General features: G+C 38.7%; 1 protein-coding gene across 1 annotated transcript; it reads left to right on the top strand.

The window, feature by feature from the left end:
- Window positions 1–6852: 6852 nt before the first annotated feature.
- On the top strand, window positions 6853–12625 carry LOC146471004 (uncharacterized). Its single transcript, XM_085121350.1, has 5 exons — window positions 6853–6971; window positions 7422–7516; window positions 9468–9599; window positions 12403–12583; window positions 12616–12625. The coding sequence occupies exons 2-5, from the start codon at window positions 7429–7431 to the stop codon at window positions 12623–12625; spliced, it is 411 nt and encodes a 136-aa protein (XP_084977476.1). The 5' UTR covers window positions 6853–6971; window positions 7422–7428.
- The last annotated feature ends 5472 nt before the right edge of the window (window positions 12626–18097 follow it).

Raw genomic sequence — 18097 nt, 5'->3', positions numbered from 1 at the left:
ATTATGACATGATATACGTGGGTATTATTGCCGCGTATACTCTTAACATCCGTTATGTATGGGCTTTTATCCCATGTATATGGCCATTTATATCGCGTATATACGCGTACTAAAATACGCGTATATATGCGTCACCTCCAGCGCGCATATATGCGTAGTTAATGCCCCTATATACGTGTCCTAAAAGGGCCCATATATACGCGTGCTAAAATGCGCGTATACGCGGGGTTTCGAAATTTCGTCTGTGTATGTAGGCACGAAAAGTACCTTCATTTGGGAAGGCCTCCATGTATGATGGCAATGAAAAAACATGGCGGCGATTTTAAGATCTCTTCTTGTGGCCTTTCTTCTTCTTTCTTCTTGTCACTGCTCTCCTACAACAGAACTCTTGGGGACTATTACTCGGCTTTTAACTGACTGTTCCAGGTTTTATCCTCACGCTAGTGATCGCAACATGGCGAAGAAATTGATCGTCCGCCTTGAGGTTGTTGTAGATTCTGTTCGCCATTTGGTTGATTTGTTGGACAGAAATGATCAAGCGAATGACAAGAGAATACCACATCTTGAATCCCTGGTGAGACAGCTTCAAATCTTATTAAACAGATGGGAAATGTTTGCAATAAGAGCAGTTTCGTGCACCTCTTTACGTCTCACTGTTAGGGTTTTGCCAGGTGTGTCAGCTACGCCTAATCCAAGAGTGGGTCGCCCAGCGTACGAAATTTCAATACCTCAATTGGAGTTTCTAAGAAACAGAATGAGATTTAATTGGTCCCAGATAACAAGAATGTTACTAGTTTCCAGAACTACACTTTGGCGTAGAGTTAGGAACATGGAGTTATTTTCCCTTCAAAGTCGTTATACAACCATCTCAGATTCTGATTTAGACGAATAAATTCAACATGTAAGACGTGGGTTTCCTAATTCTGGTATCAGCATGATGCTGGGACATTTGCGAAGTAGAAATATCTATGTTCAGCGTCAACGTGTAAGGTCTAGTTTGGTTCGAACTGACCCAGCGGGGAGTGCTATGAGGTGGTTTAATACTATTACAAGGCGCGTTTACAGCGTCAGGGGACCTAATTCTCTCTGGCACATTGATGGACTGCACTGCCTTATCCGTTGGAGATTTGTAATACCTGGCGGGATAGATGGGTTTTCCAGACTTATAGTGTATTCAAGTTGTGCAACAAACAATTATGCCTTGAAAGTGCTTGCCCTCTTCTTAGAAGATGTTGGGAGGAATGGATGGCCCTCTAGAGTGCGTTCAGACAAAGGGGGGGGGGGGGGGGGGGCGGTGAAAACATAGAGGTAGCAAGAGCTATGCTGAGGCACAGGGAGCTGGATAGGGGGAGCATAATTGCTGGGCTGTCTGTACACAATCAAAGAATTGAGCGTCTTTGGAGAGATGTCTTCATTGGAGTTGGCCATTTTTTTACACCCTGTTCTACCAAATTGAAGAAAATGGTATCCTGGAATCGACGAGTGTTATCGATCTGCTTTGTTTGCATCACATCTTTCTTTCAAGAATCAACCATCAGTTAAATCTCCTTGTTGAAGCATGGAACAATCATCCTGTACGCACAGAGGGTAGTTGGACTCCTCAACAAATCTGGGGGAATGGTATGATTTCTCAAGATAATGCAGGGCATACTGCAGTCAGGGGCATTTTTGATGACAACAGCCAACCAGATGAGTTATATGGTGAAGACCCAACAGGACCAGCACCAAATGAGTTTGACCTGGGCAGTGTTGAGGTACAAGACACAAATTTCCCATTAACTGACACAGAACTTGCAGCTTTTCGTATATACAATCTCTTGCCATGAGTAACAACTATGGAGTGGATCTCTACTTGGAAACTCGACAACTTATTTTGGTACTCATGCAAGCTCGCCAAAATTAAGGCCCATGTTCACCCAAGAGACATTGCGCGCCGAGCTGAATTTCTCACAGTCGAAAATTCAGAAAATTACCAACGAGCACTAAATAGCGAAAGTAATCCACGTTCATCGAGCTCATTTCCAGGAATATCACTATTTTTTGTGTCACTAAGCTTTGTATAATATCCTCTCGCTTTATTTATGTGGATATTTTCAAGAACAGTCTTCGTGTGGAAAGGAAAATCGGAAAATCGTCGGTCACTTCTAATTAACATCTCGCCGTTGACAATGTAGTTGTACAGTTGTTATTCCGAAGGAATGTATTCGTCTCAGAGACTCTTCGCATAGCTTTTATTCTGAAACAAAGAAGCGGGAGGATTTGTTGTCTCCATGCATGCATCTGTTGTAGCGATGTTCCTGATTTCTACGAATGTCTGACCTTAACACGTAAGATTTTTTTTAGCTCCATTCGGTTTTATTCTCCCGATTCATGTAAACAGCGTTGCGAAGAGACGTAATAAACTGTATGGTTTTCTAGGTGGCGTTCCTTCGTTTTTTCTTATTGGCACAGGCAAATAAATTAAAATACTCATTTGCTTAGTAAGCTGCAGATTCATTCGTAGCATCGTTGCTTTATCATCAAAGGTAGAAATAATTTCTAATAGTAAGATAGACCGGATCGGCGCAGCTCGCTATAATTTTGAAAGCGATATTAACTGAGCTAACGAGTCCAGCACTGTTAATTTCATTTCATGTCAGCTTTTATAATAATCGAAAGGACACTTTAAGATTACTGTCTAACTTAAACAACAATAGAATGAAAATCTTCGGACAAAATTATTTAATGCTGTCCGCCCAGAGGGCTGCTGGCTTTAACTGTTCGACTGTTTCGCCGCGTCGCTCAAAGGAATGAATGCAGAAAAACGTACCAAACCTCGAATTTCGTTTGCCGAGAATTTTACACAAAGGAGTACAAAGAACTCGACCGCTTTGGAGAGTAAATATTTCTTATAGGTATAGAGATTAAAATAAATCGGAGCGACTGAAACGAAATCAACCAGTCCGATTTGCGTGGTCTGATTTATTTTGAATGCGCCAGGACTTTCATCCCAGCGGGAATATTCTGGTAAACCAATCAGATCGCAAGACTAAACAATAGAAGCGCTTTTAAACAATAACAAACGGCTGCAAAGCCGAATGGGTGAAACTGGGCCTTAAACGCCGGCTGCGACGCGATCACGGCATTCCACATTGTGCCGGAATTCTCGAAAACGAAAAATCTTTGGAAAGTTTTATTGTTATTTTCGTAAATAGTTCTCCAAAGGGATTCTTCTGACAAAATATAAGGAAATCCGAAATTTCAGTTTTGACCGCGAGTTCTCGATATTCTCAGGCAGCCGCTCTTAAAGGGTAATCTAGAACTTTGATTCAATATGAACCACTTGGTAAGCTTAGACGTTTTAATGAAGTCTTTGGAATGAGATATTGTTTAGCTCTAGTTACCAACGAAATTTTAACCGTGAAAGCCGATTTACCTGTACAAGCTATGAAACGGCTTGCAACTGTTGGTATAAAGGCGTGAATTAAGGGAGGAATATATCAATCTATAACAACACCCGATATATTCCTGATAAGGAAACAAGAAACGAAAAGGATGTTTGAGGATAAAAAAACAATACTCAGTCTTGAGAAAGTTACATGAAACTGGGTTTCCAATAAGACTTGTGAAGAATTGTGAAGAAGACAGCTGCTGCAGTCCAATTATTACAAGAGTGTTACCAGTTTCAAAGATAGTAAGTTGTGGACCACAAGACATTTTTTTTATTTTTTTTTAATCGAAAGGAAGCAAATATCAAGTGATCAAGGGGCTGTGTGGATGGTCCCCCTCCACCCTTATCACCCCTCCCCCATTTCTTAGAATTTCCAATGATTTTCAGTGCGGGGAAAGAGGAAGGTGGTTAAAATTAATAGTTCTGGAGAACCACACAGCCATTCTTTCAATTTCTTTTCCAAAAGTAAAGAATCATTATCAAAACTTGTGGAAAGCTAAATACAAAAATAAACAATTTCTTTCATCAATTATAGCCTTTACTTTTCCTAAATGATGTCATTATTAGCACATGTCAAGTGGCATGTGAATTAAATTAAAAACCACCTTACCAAATGGTGCAAAGAGGCTACAGGGTAAATTTACCTTTACTCGACAGGACTTATCAGAGATTTATCTTCTGCCAATTAATGTCTGTATGGAAAAGTATCCGCGAGATTTTCAATATAAGGTACCCAATGATACAACTTGCACAAATATTCTGCTAAAAGTCGACGATTTTAAACGCCGATCGCGGCGAATTTGATCGCTAGCGAAAATCGCAAGCGATTTAAAATTCATGTGATAAAATCGCCCAACCTGATGGGTTGACTTTACTGGCGATTCAGTAATGACCGCAGGAAATCGCGTGAACGGGCTCACTTGGCGAATGCTGGCGTATTTGCATTGATCGCCGATATCTGATATGCCATGCAGATATCGGCGATTTTATAGGCCCATCGCGGCGATCGGCGTATAAAATCGTCAAGTGTGTCGCTGGCTTGAAAAAAAAAAAAAACTAGAAAAAGTGGATTCCGATGTCTACGACGTTATGAAAGAAGATATAACTTTAACTTTGAAAGATGTAATTGTGGGCGTTAGTGCATGGAAATATTCATGTATTGTTGAACTACTGTGTTTTAGTGCGAAAATAACTAATGTATTGGCACTGCAGGCGAAATAATCAGACAAACCCGACCATTTCCTCCTTTAAGGTCTTATTAGCTAAGAAATATTAAATTGAATTATATATTGTAGGGAGGAATATGAAGTTAAATGATTTTCACAAGAAGTGGAAGTTCAAGCCTTTGGCGTAATGTTTTCTTGCTCGAAAAGTAGTGTAGCCAAAGCTTCAAATAATTTCGATATAATTGTAATAAATAATTTTTGCACATTTGGCGCCCTATAAAAACCTTTGTGCTACAAAAAATGTTCCAGGCTTTGTTAAGGAGAAAGTTGTAAAAATATATATGTATTTGTTTTGTGTATAATGTGTGCCGCAAGTTTCCACAATATTCTCCTGTATTTCTTCTTTGTTTGATGTCAATTGTAAATAAAGATGAAACTACGTTTAAAAAAGTCGCATGTGAAACTTTCAATTAGTTTAAGATCGCCTCTTTTCCTGGTGGTGTTGACGCCTTGTATGGATTAGTTTAATGACACCCCTGTTTTCCTGACTACCAAAAACACCTGCTTCATTTCAGATTAAATAATTAATTTCCTGACTTCTTTTTGCAGAGCACAGAAGCCTTGTACTAATAAATACGCCCCATTATTTGCCAGAGAGCAAGAATCTAAGTATTTTATTGCCCAACTAAACTGAGTACATTTCAAATAATGTACAAAAACACAAGTACAAATATGACGCAATATTCATGCAGTTGGTTATTCGCACAGTAAAAGAAAAATACGCACGCTTTGGTTGTTAATTTTTTCCTTGTAGTTTTCTTTGTTACATATCAGAAAAGCGAAAGTCAGATATTAAATCTCTTATCAGATGTTTTGATATGCAGTATCACTGTATATTTTAAAAGAACGGTTTGTATTGACTCCCCCAAAATGCAACACAATTCGTAAGAAAATTCAGTGATACTAGACACAGTCCGGCTCCAACTTTGCTAAAATACCCCACATTTGAACTAAATCGTTAGCTATCATAAAACAGTCATTTATTGACAATGATGTTAATAATGTCATAAAAAGATCACATGGAATATTGCTCTTTTTTTAACCATTTTTCACCAATGTGGAGGTGAATAAATAATCGATATTTGCCAAGCCGCTAAGCGGCGAGATAAATATCGACCAGTTTCACTGACACTGAAGTAAATTATTGTATTAGTATATACCAAACAAGCTGATTTAAACGAGTGGGTCAAAAAATACTTTAATTATACCGACTCGCGACCACGCTTTCTTATTATAAAATCCAAATTTCGCTCTCCCACGGGTAAGTAGAACTTCTGCCTGAGAGCCATTTCTTCAATTGGTGTTTATCCGCGTCTCGAAACAATGCTGCAAAACATCAGATGTATCATATTTTACTTTTATAAAGCTCCACAGTTTACGGTATAGAATATGAGGTTGGAAGGATTAAGTATTTACTATTTAATGCCGTCCAACCAAACTTTGTTGCCATTTCTGTATTTATTGTAACAGCCGCCTTGTTTATCGATACTATTAAGTGGCCTTGGCGAAACGGGATCTTGTTTCTAATCGACTACTTGGAAGTGAAAATTAAAGTACTTGGCTTACCACCTCCGAACTAGCCAATCAGCGTGCTAAAAGCACTATTCACTTGTCTGGTATATATTAATACTCATAATTATTTTTTTAGCTCTTTATATTGCTTGAAATTCTTTCTCTGATGAGACAAAATTTTTTATCCCAAATGAAAACCATAAATGGCAGTAGTTTTTCTTAATGGCGGTAGAAAAATTATGGCATATCTTATTTCATGTGACTTTTCTATTGCACAAAAACTATTCATAAATGTCTTCGGAATCGGATAGTTAAGAGTGAAATAGAAGCCCTAATAAAACGCCACCGCGTGGTCGCGGCCAATTTTGTCCGTCCCAATTAGGGTTCTGTTAATTAGTGTTTATGCCAAAAAATTGATATACCTAACTACGGTTTTTTTCCATGTCCCAGTAAACGATCATCTGAGTTCAAATCTCTCCTTTTAAAGTTTTGATTCCAACCATGCAGATCTGATCGACTTAGATTCTACTTTATATTGGTGGACAGATGCTACCAAGAGTTCTGGATAAAGAAAAAACGCGCCAGAGGGGAGACATTATCTACAAATAAAAAAAGCGGGTTCTTGCTGAGCAAATTTGTAATATGCCTGACGTAAAGTGTTCTAATCATTTTATGATGAATAATTAAAGATTGTGCGTTAATAATTCAAACCGACAAGATCCTGTTATCCTTTAAACAGTTCGCTACACACACCCAGTTGAAACAAGGACATCTGATCAGAATACAGCGTTTGCAAATTTGAGGTATGTGCTACAGAGTAGAAAATTGATCGTTGTCTTCTTTGCGTGTTGTTTTTCTTCTACTGCCTTTCCCTTTCTTTTCTCTTTTGTTTTTTTGTTTTCCTTCGTTGCTGACCTGTTAACATTGTTTTTTTCACTAAGATAACGCATCGATACGTGCAATTAAAGCGACTTGTATTTCTGGCAAAAAAGGAGAAAATAATTCACATTCAACTCGTTTATATCCTTTCAGCACTGGTAATTTATTTAATACGAATCACTAACTAGACTACGATCAGTTGCTTATTTTTCTTAGGAACAGTAAAGCTAGTTAACCTCCAGAGTGAGCGCGAAAACTGCTTCCTTTGGCGCGAGATTCACCTGCTTTACTGTAAGTAAGAAAACAAGGCACTGCATATAGTCTACAGTAACAAATGTATAACTGATCCCTTGGGTTTTTCTTTTATTCGTTAGAATCAAGATGGCTTTTGAAAAAACATCATTCCTTGTCTTCGTCATCACAGCGTTCCATGTTGCGGTGATAGCAAAACAGTCCATGAAGTCTGAAGGTAAATATTCATAATAATCAACAAGAAGCCAAGAAAACCGACATGTAAAAAAAAGTACCTTGGGAAAGGGCAAACTTTTTCCATAAAAGTGATTAAAAATATCATAGACAAAAATGAAAATACATGTAGCTTGCGTGAACCGATCAAAAATCTTAAAATCTTGGTTCGCTCGAAATAATAACAATCGAGATACCGACGAAAGGTGCGAACTGTTTTCATCCAAGTAACTCAGAAAACATAAAAAAAATGTGTTTTTTTTCCTTTACTTACAAGGAGAAGTTGTTTGCGCATATTGGTCCAGACACTCGATTCTGTTATAATTTTTCCCAAAGATTTTTCAGTGGCTAGCCTTGTTTACTTTCATAAGCTAAGCTAGTGATCAGAGTTCACCCAAGAGCGGGTGCCGACCGTAAAGCTTTTTTTAACCATAAGGTGACCTTTGAGACGGAGAGTAGAAAGAGGTTTTATTGCGAGCTGAAAGAGTAGAAATACCTAGTACCCAGTTTAATGAACTAGCTCCCACGAATCTTCTATAGCTCAGTGCATAGGCTCGACTCCTGTTAGGACCACTCGGACTTCCTTTTCCTGAGTATGAATGTGTCATTCACTGAATTCTTAGAGTAGAAGTTGCTGTAACAACCATATATACTTTCAGCCAAATATTTAATTAACGCCAAATCTTTCTTGGATTAAAGAGACAAAAACCAAACTTCGTTAGCTTTATTATTATTTTTTTTTTTGAAAAGGAACTACAATATTTAGTAAACCAATTTTTTTTTCGATTTTATTTCACGCCATTTAAACGCCGGGTAAAAAAAGGATGAATTAAAATAAACGTCTCGTCTGTTTATTCCAAATACCACGACTGATTGTTAGGTTTGAAATTTATTTGAAAATGACGGTTGTGCACCTGATTCTCATAGATAATTTACTTCACTCATTTCACCTAAAAGAAAACGAGCCGTGTTACCCTCTCCCTCACAAACATCTCCTTGCCAGATCTGGTAATTCCGCTCCTTTCGCTTAACCATTCACCTTTTATCTATCAAATGCAAAGTCTGGGAAGACCACATTCGCTCGATTTTAAAGTCCTCTTCGCATAATACCACTAAAACAAATCTTTTCTACTTAACTGAAGGATAACTGGAGAAAGCTTTTTTTTTTTAAATTATTTAAAACAATGGAAACAATTTACGCTACGCTGTAACAGAGTGTAGCAGTTATGTTTTGTCAGCTGAAAATATTTGACTGAGGAACAGCAGCGAGAGCAAATGCGCATCACTAGTCTCGTACCCTGAAGTTTTCTTTTCGAAGAAAACATCTGGAAAAAAAAACGGTCACCTTCTTCAATCTGGTTGGCCAATGAAAATAGCACGTGCGCATGCACGAATTTTCAGCTCTTTGCTTTGCATGCATGTGGAAAAATCTATATTGACACTTCTGTCATTTTTTGAAAGTGTTTTCTCATATCGGTTTAAAAATTTACGTTGATTAAACTGCGACAAGTTTTCATTAACATACAGCTTTTTAATAGTGTTTTCTCTCTGTTCAAAGTTTTGAGAAAATTTTTGCTTGGCAATGTGACCCGTACTTTTCGCGGCTTCGCCGTTCGCTTCTAGCCGCTCCACTGCCAAAACTTTATTTCGCGCGCGCCAACAATACCGCCAGCCACGCAGGCTAGAGTACTCACGGAGTGGAACGTTGTAGTTTTGCAAGAATTTATTGACTGTTGAATATGAAGAAAGAGATTACACAAACATAAAATGTGTTGCTTAGTCTCTTATTTCAGATAAACCAGAATAATAACAACAGCGCAGCGATAATTATAATTATCAAAACTTCTCCTGCAGATTTGTCAGTGATTAAAATAATATTTTTCTCGTGGTGTTACATAACGTATTCAGAGTGTTGCCGCAAACATTTCCTGCAGCTTGCTATCTTTGCCTTGCAGCTTGCCCCGCGGAAAAGGAAGTCGTTGATGCAATTAGGAAACAAAACGACGAAGTTAAGAAAAAACAAGAAAAGATTAAGAACCTAGTCGACAGAATAGCCGCAGAGATTGAACGTACCAGTTGCTTTGAGGGTAGGTAAAAATGATTTCACATTATACAGACAGAATCAGTTGAATCATGAACGTTGCGTTACCATAGTAAAGTTGATTAAACTAGGACAAGTTTTCATAAACATACAGCTTTTTAATAGTGTTTTTTCTCTGTACAAAGTTTTTGCTTGACAGCCTCAGGTTAAAAACAGTAAACGTACAAACTCCAAACTCGTCTCACTCGTCACTGTACGTTTAATCATTGTCTTTGTCACCAAAACTATGAAGATTCACGTTGTTTGCACAAACACCGTTTCAATAAGATGACGTAGCATAGTTTAAAAGGGAGATAGAAAAAAAACGTGTTGTACTACCATGCAAAACACTAGTAACTGATAGGCATAATAAGTACTTACAGAACACGCTTGACCTCCAGAACGTACTGGAAACACGACAAGATAAAAATACACACACTGAAGGACCGCTTAGAAAAGATGACATTCTTCTTTACACAAACTTTACACCTTTACACCGACACAAATCTACACAAGCGACCTCTTCAAATTACTGTTCGTTTTACATCCACCTCTGACAATGTTATCAGTTGCATAAAATACACGTTATACTTTGGTAAGACAGGAAGGAGACTAGGTTACCGATTTAGGGAACATCTCCGAGACATTAAAATAAACTACATCCAGACCGGTCGCTCGACACTTTTAAGACCCATGTACCCCCTAAAGAAATTGCGCGCAAAAAAACCGGTTGGAATATTTAAAATGATACTAATGAATAGCTGAGACATGATTGGTTAATAAACATAAAAAGCAGAAACGTGTACAGAAGCCATTATAAAAATAGCGATATAAACAGATTAAAGACCCATTTCCACGCTTGATTCAATGCGGTCGTTTGTTTTTGTTTTCAAATCGCGCTTTTGTTAAATGGGGCAACCCGACTGGTGAACTATTTTTATCGAGCTTTTCTCAAACACAACACGCAGGTAGTCCGCAAATCGCGCTGTGTTCTTGTGAAGTTGCCCAAAAGGTCTCCTCGAGTACAAATCTACAAATGTAACCTTATTTCTTCATTAAATCCGATAAATCCATGGCCTACGTGCAGCCGTACCCACCCAGGTACGGCTACACGTAGGCTAATAAATCCATTGCCTTTTTTTCATTAGGTTCGCTTCAACGAACTGTTCATTGCGTCCATACATCCCATAGGGTTCAATAGTCTTGCCCTTGGAAATTAAAAATGGTTCTCATATCCAAGCCCGGCCCTTTACTATTAACTACTCCCACTTATAAGAAGGAAATACAACGAATATGGAAAGCACCAGTGCTGTTGCTCAAACATCATATTATCGATGGCCCATCATATCAAACTTATCTCCCACGAACGTGAACGTTTGCTTAAATTTGCGTCCAGTCTGGTGCGGCCAAAATTTTTCGCTATTGCGCAAGCGCAAGAGGTTAGATGAAGACAAATAACATGGCAGCGATGGCGGCAGGGAGAGTTAAGAGGGAGATCATAGGACCAAAACGATACGCGCAATAAGTCTTTTTATCAGAGCTTTACCGAAAAAGACAAGAGTAAAAACAACCGCCCGTAAACTAATACTATATCCTGTCGTTGTAACAGACGTGGACAAGGTCGGAAAGCGAAATTGCGTTGGCTACAGTGAACGCTACGACGAGTGGCGGGCATGTGAATCTGAAGACAACAATCTTTCCTTCCCTTGTAAATCCTAATTTTTCTTTTCAATAACGTATTTGTCAAGTTCGTGGTAAAATATCTTCACCTCATATTAAATTTTGGTCACGCCATTTGTTTATGATCCTTTTGACACCGAAACCTCCACTTTTCTCCTTGACTCTTTTGAGCTCGGCACACAGAGACCCAACCTTTTTTCGAAAAGCATTGATGAATCGGTTGTTCACAACAACACTGCGAATGCCCGTTTCTTGAAAGATTTTCTCCACGATTGCAACGAAGGCAGACTCGCCACTACCATCTTCATTCAATTTTGGCAATTGTGTAAAGGAGATAGCTGAAAGCTGGATAAAAATGACCGCGATAAGAAATATGCAAGACTATTAGCAATGAAAATTTAATTCATTATTTCGTGTCCGAAAAAAATCGAGACAGTTGATTTATTTAAGTTCTTAAAAATAACTTACTTGTTGATACTGCATGTAAAGACAGGTGGCGGATGGCCCGCAAATCCATTATTTTAATCGTCCGATCCATCTCCCACAGCATTCACGGATCCGCAGAACGAAAATAATAGGAAGAGCAGAAGTCCTCCAACTTTAACGGCGATTTGACCCACCCAAAATAGTCGTAAACAAGCCGAATTATATACCAAAATAAAGGAAATTTTTTGATCTATCCGAATTTGTCGGTAAAATTGAGATCCAAGCATGCGTAGAAGAGTACAGACTCATTGTTTTTACACTGGCGTGAAATGACCTTTCGCGACCTTTCGCAAACTTGATTTGTAAACTTGGATTTTGACCCCTTAAATCTTAAGATTTTGGTATTTCAAAACGTGTTATACAATAGCTTTAATATTCATTTTTTTAAATTCGTTGGTAAAACTGATTGCCGTTAAAATGTTTTTGAGTAATCTCGTAAAATGTTTCAAATCTTGAGTGTTCTTGAGTCAGACATTGGTGGGGGCGTCATCGCCGGCACTCGATATAAGCTTTTGTTAACACTGAGTTTGATTAATCATTGCATTCTTAAGTTTGTCATTTTAAGTTAATGATATGCTGTTTATATTAATGTTATATAAAATTTCCTACTTAATGTTAAGAGGCATGTTTGTTTTTCTATTAAGATTGTTCCGGTAGAACGCTCCACTTCGAAAAATATCAAGTCTTGCCAACCAAAGGTGCTGCCGCCATTGAACAGTTCAGTATCGATGGGAGTCTGTTTCTCGCCTTCGCTCACTTTTATGACGATAACAACGGATACAACGCAGAATCTTACATATACAAACTGGACGATTCAACTGGAAAGTTTGTCCTCTATCAGACCATAGACACCATAGGAGCACATGACATGGACAAACATTACCTTGCTGTTGCTAATCGCGTGGATAAAACTACATTTCGGTTGAACTCTGCCATCTATCAGTAGAATGGAACCCACTTCATCGTCGTGCAAAACATTCCGACACTCGGAGCAACTAGTTTTAACTTCTTTAAAATATTGTCGGACCTGTTTCTCGTCGTCACGAATAGTTATGATGATACTACGCATAGTGTCAACTCAGTCATCTACAAGTTTGGCGAAAACCAGTTTAACAGGTTCCAGGAGATAAGAACCGAGGGAGCTACAGCAAGTATAGCCTCCCACGCAGTCGTTTTTAGGGGAATCGTATTACCTTCTCCCCACAAACGCCTGCTTACCCAAGCGCCACATTCCTTTCCGCCGCTAAGCCAATCACAGTGAACCTTCTAAAATCTGGAAGGTTGACCTTGACCTTAGAACGCCTCTCGCGGGAACAGTGAAAAACATCACAACGGAGACAGAACTTGACCGAGCGCCCTACGTTCAAAATTTCTCGTGTAAATGCCTTTCAACTGACTGCAATAAAAAAATTCGTGACGGGAAATAGCGATATTTTCGTCAATTTGCCGACTGGTTACGCAAAGTGGCTTTAATATTTATCAAGCTTTGCCTTCAATCTTGTTGACCTTGTCGGTGTGGAGGAAACCGAAATATTACCCGATATGTCGGTAAACTTTAAAGATTTTGCAGTTGAAACTCGCTTTGTTCTTGCAATTTGTTCGGGGGCATGTGCGACATTTTCCACAAGGACCACAAGTTGATCGGCTCTTTGGACTGATAAATACTGCAGATCTCCCCTTGATACCTTCTACATTCTTCTTGGCTTTCTCAAATCAAGTTAGTCTGTCGTAGCACTTCGTACAAACAAACAAATCTCCGCACCCGTAAGAGGCGATATCTTCACCGATTGTCAACTCGATCAGGCGGGGAAGATCGATTTAATACACTTTCCCGAAGATTTTGACTCTCCCAGCAGTGTCAAAACGTCGCGCAAGAAGCGCTTGTATTCACATTCGATATTTGTTTTGGTGTTTCAGCCATGGCCAGCCATTCCAGAAGTGAAAAAATATATATATTCCAACTTACCTCCAGCATCTCTCAAGAGACTGTACTGTAGACACTGTACAAAGCTCGCGGGAAACGGAAGCGACCATTGTAAACAGCAATTTGATTTGATGTCATTAAACAATGCCTCGATGGTGATTGGCTAGGGTGCTTGGGGAGTAAAACAATGGGAAAGGAATGTGGCGCTTGGGTAGGCAGACGTTTGTGGGGAGGAGGTAATACGAGTCCCCTAAAAACGACTGCGTGGGAGGCTACAGCAAGTACTACGTTTGCAATAAAAACTGAAACTTTTCTTGTTTTTGCAAACTGGAAAGGCGACAAGCAGGGTTATTCTGTCCGGTCCTCTGTGTACAAGTGGTCAGGTGACAGCTTTGTGAAACTGCAGTCTCTTCAGACATATGGTGCCTGGGATGTCAAGTCCTTCAGCAACAATGGTGAGACATTCCTCGCTTTTGCTAATTGGGGGGACGAAGATTCTTCCAACACCGACTCGTTCATTTACAAGTGGAATGGCAGCAGGTTTGTTCTGTTCCAGTCTATTCCCACTCACGTAGCCCGCGTCTGGGAGCCATTGGTGATTTGCGGTGAAACGTTCCTGGCTGTTGTCAACTACTACGGGAAGTCGGTTGTGTATCGTTTGTCCGGATCACAGTTTATCAAATACCAAGAGACTTCAACTCAACATACAACTGACGTTAAAGCATTTGGACACAAAGGTTACACTTACCTAGCAACAGCAAATTATCAAGATGAAAGCGGGCGCCGCAACACCAACAGTGCTCTGTACAAACTGGTATACAAATAGAAAAAAAAAAAACTAAACAAGCCCCACAAATTGACACTTGGAATTCACCATGATACCACAATGTTGTAATGAGCACCGAGAGTACTGTAATCCTATCTAAGGTAAACATAGTAGAGAGGGGTGCTTCTTTCCATGCTCATTTTTTTTTTTTTTTTTTTTTTTTCATATAGAGCAAACAAAACGAAACGTTTTGATTTTTTGTTAAAATTTTCTGGGAATGATTTTGCATGTTACATGACGTCGGGTCAGGCAATCAATGTTTGACCGGCAAAGTTGTCAAAAATCAGATTGCTCTTCAGCAAATTTTTGTTTTTTATATAATTTTAGCTGTTTTCCATTTTGATTACTTTTGGGTCGATGTTGGGCGGAAATCTAAGGTTTGAATTTTAATCTAAGGAATTAATTTTAAAGTCGACTTAATTCATGGTCATATGACAGCTCATTTCCCGCTGCAAACCTCGAAGAAAACGTTTTAATAGATATTAGATATTCTCCAAGTGTCATTGTCATTGTCATAAGTTCGCTGGTTAACGGTAGAAATGGACTGATAATAATTAAAAGCTTTTTAGGAACTCAGTTAGTCTATTTGCACTGATTCACGGCATCTCAGAATATGTTATATTCTTTGCTGAAGCCATTTTTAGGGGCTTCTACGCGGCTACTTACCAAACAAGCCATTTTAAAGTAATTATATCGTGTACGGCTGATTTTTGACATTGGTTAATAATATTTAATTAAGGCCACTCTGTTCCATAACAATGGCTGTAAGGGGAATCAATCTTCAAACTGCTTGCTGAAATTGGAGCTTGGAAAATTGACTGCAAAAGTATAGTTAGGAAGCAGCATAAACAAGTAGGGCCAAATTGGACAAAATCTGTAATAAAGAAAATACACAGTATCATCATGCAGAGGTTACTTGTGTAGTCAATGCCTCTATCGTATAATTCTGACTTGAAATAGCTGTATATATTAACATTATAGACCATTGACAGCATTACGCCCTTGAGCATGTTGAACACTTGCTGTTAATCAATTAAACTGTGTTGTAATCGATCACGATGTACATAAGGGATCACTGTGGTTTACATTTGCTGTAACACATTATTATGTGACGCGAGAAAAAGCGAGAAAATTTTTAATAAAAATGTAAAGAACTTTAAGTACTGTACTTAATTAATTGGGCAAAAGAAGATTTTTGCTATTAATAGCGTCTGTTCCTGCAAACTATACTTTGTCGGAGTGAATGTAATAGCGTAGACTGCAAACACTAAATTAACGTTACTTATAGGGAAGGAAGGTCGAATTTTTCTGAAATAAATTTTTTTAGATAATTGTTGAAACAAGAAAGGGATGCAAAGTTTCGTGAAAACAACCGTTAGAAATCTTAAAAAGAACGCGAGCTATCTAAAAAACAAAAGTTTTGTAGGAAAAGCGGTGAGCGAGTGAAGGTGTCATAATCCAATTTATGCGGGACTGTGTTGAGATATTACGCGGCAAAATTTACCCGCGATCTCGAATTACCGGCAAATTTACAAATTTTTGTCTATATCGTGTTTATCGCATGTCACGGCGTTGTATGTAAAATTTTACTGTGAAACAGCGTTCCATTTTGGGTTCAAGCATTGTGTAAAAGGTTGTTATGAAGAAAGCGAAACTAGAAAAGTCACCTTGGGTGACAGTTAAGAAAAAACCGGGCCCAAAGAAGGTCGAAAAATCATTTGACGAAGCCAAAAAACTTCAGCTGGCGGAGAGCGACAAGGGTTCTTGGTACAACCAGTCAGATTTTCTACATAGCCTCGGCAGCAGAGAAATTCGAGGACGAGAAATCGGATAGTGGAGAGTCGAACATCAGTTCGGAGTCCGAAATCGAAGATGCCGGTGACAATCCAGCCACTTTCGCCGTTGTTGACTGGCTGAAAATAGAGAAAATAAGCAGCGAACCTCAGCGCGCAGCCTCGTGTACTAATAGCGGTGAGAAGTGCGTGTCTCGTGTCAACTCCGCTGGGGCTGCCAGTTTCATGTTCTGCGTCTATCTGCTATTTTCTTCTTAGTTTTGGTTTCGCCGGCCAGCTTTCTCGCGCCAGACTTAACTTTTCCCATAAAGAAATCGCTTTACAATATTACAGTAACACTAAATGCTTACAGAACTCCCCAGGGGGAGGGGTTTGTGTTTGATTGGCCGGCGGCGTGAGCGCGTTGACAAGTATTTTAATGAGGTGCGAAAACTCGGAAAATGTTTCAAGGCCGAAAACACGGCTTTTGTTTTTGCGCGAATTCCCCATCTTCAAATGAATTAATAGGGTATGTAGATTTGCCAGATTTCAACGAAATTTGGCCAAAATGGTAATCAGATATTAATGCATCAAAGTGTGTCAGGCTTTTACGAAATTCAAAACATTTTTCCCGTCACGTGTTAAGAGTAAATGTCCCTAAGCATCAAATATAATCGCCAAATCGCGGACACAGCTCAACATTCGATTTCGCTCATACTTTTTCTATAGATAGGCCTTTGACCCAAACTAAACAAAACAGGGTTAGTTCGTTTTAAAATTCGTTTCCTTAAGAGTAATTTAATAAAAACGTTTGCGTTGGTTTTGAGGCTAATTTGGATCGAAATTTCACAATATTCATAGCATTCTAGTGTTCGTTAAAAATACACTGTAAATCTTCCTTTGCTGGACCTTTATAGTCTGGTCTCTAGAAAATTCAGCAGTGATAAGAAAAGCGGTTATTTTCTTCCTTAACAACGGTCATGGGTTTTTTCTTGAAGCCACCTTTCAAATAGTTTTGAGGTACCTTAATATAACTCCCTAAAAATCATGTCGGTACTCCAAACTAGGACCACAAACTATACTGCAGATACAAATAAAGGATAGATGTCAAAAGTTATGCTGGCATTTTTTTGGGATGTCGGTTAGTTGTGTGATACGACTTCATTGAAGTTTGCTAATATGACAAATTTGCCGACGGACGCCATTTTGAAAACTAAGGGGCAACACTAAAATCAGGAATCCGGAATCCGGAATCCGGAATCCGGAACAGAAAACTGGACTCCGGATCCAGAGGAATCCTCAAGATTGATCAATTAGATTGTACAAAAATTTTCTGAAAATATTGTCAACGCAAATGTTATATTTTTCGATTCGTGGCACCAGAGAAAAAATCTAATTAAGTCATTATTTCCCGTAAATGAAAAATGATTGATCTCTTGGTTAAAACATTTAAAAACGATCGAGCGTACAGTAAAGAAAAGAAATTTGATAGTCTATATCTTCATTTTGAAACTATGTTAAGGTTTTCTGGAGACAATCTTTGTACAACCTAATTGTTGAATCTTGAGGCTTCCGCTGGAACTGGATTCTGGATTCTGGATTTCGGATTTCAGATTCCCGATTCCTTCTTTTAGTGCTTCCCCTTTGGTATGGGTTTCCTGGAGAACCAGACACTGACTGAGCATGTATTTGAGTTTGTTTGTTTGTTTGTTTTTTTTTTCGAAAGCGTCAGTCCAAAATTTCCCTTTTTTGGTGGTTCAAATATCCAAGAATAAAATGTTTCGGGACTACTACAGATTTTCACATATCCGACAAAG

This window comes from Pavona decussata, unplaced genomic scaffold (assembly GCF_977016875.1).
Source record: "Pavona decussata unplaced genomic scaffold, jaPavDecu1.1 SCAFFOLD_107, whole genome shotgun sequence".
NCBI lineage: Eukaryota > Metazoa > Cnidaria > Anthozoa > Scleractinia > Agariciidae > Pavona > Pavona decussata.
Note: the sequence above shows the minus strand (reverse complement) of the source record. Positions and strands in the feature narration are given on the sequence as shown.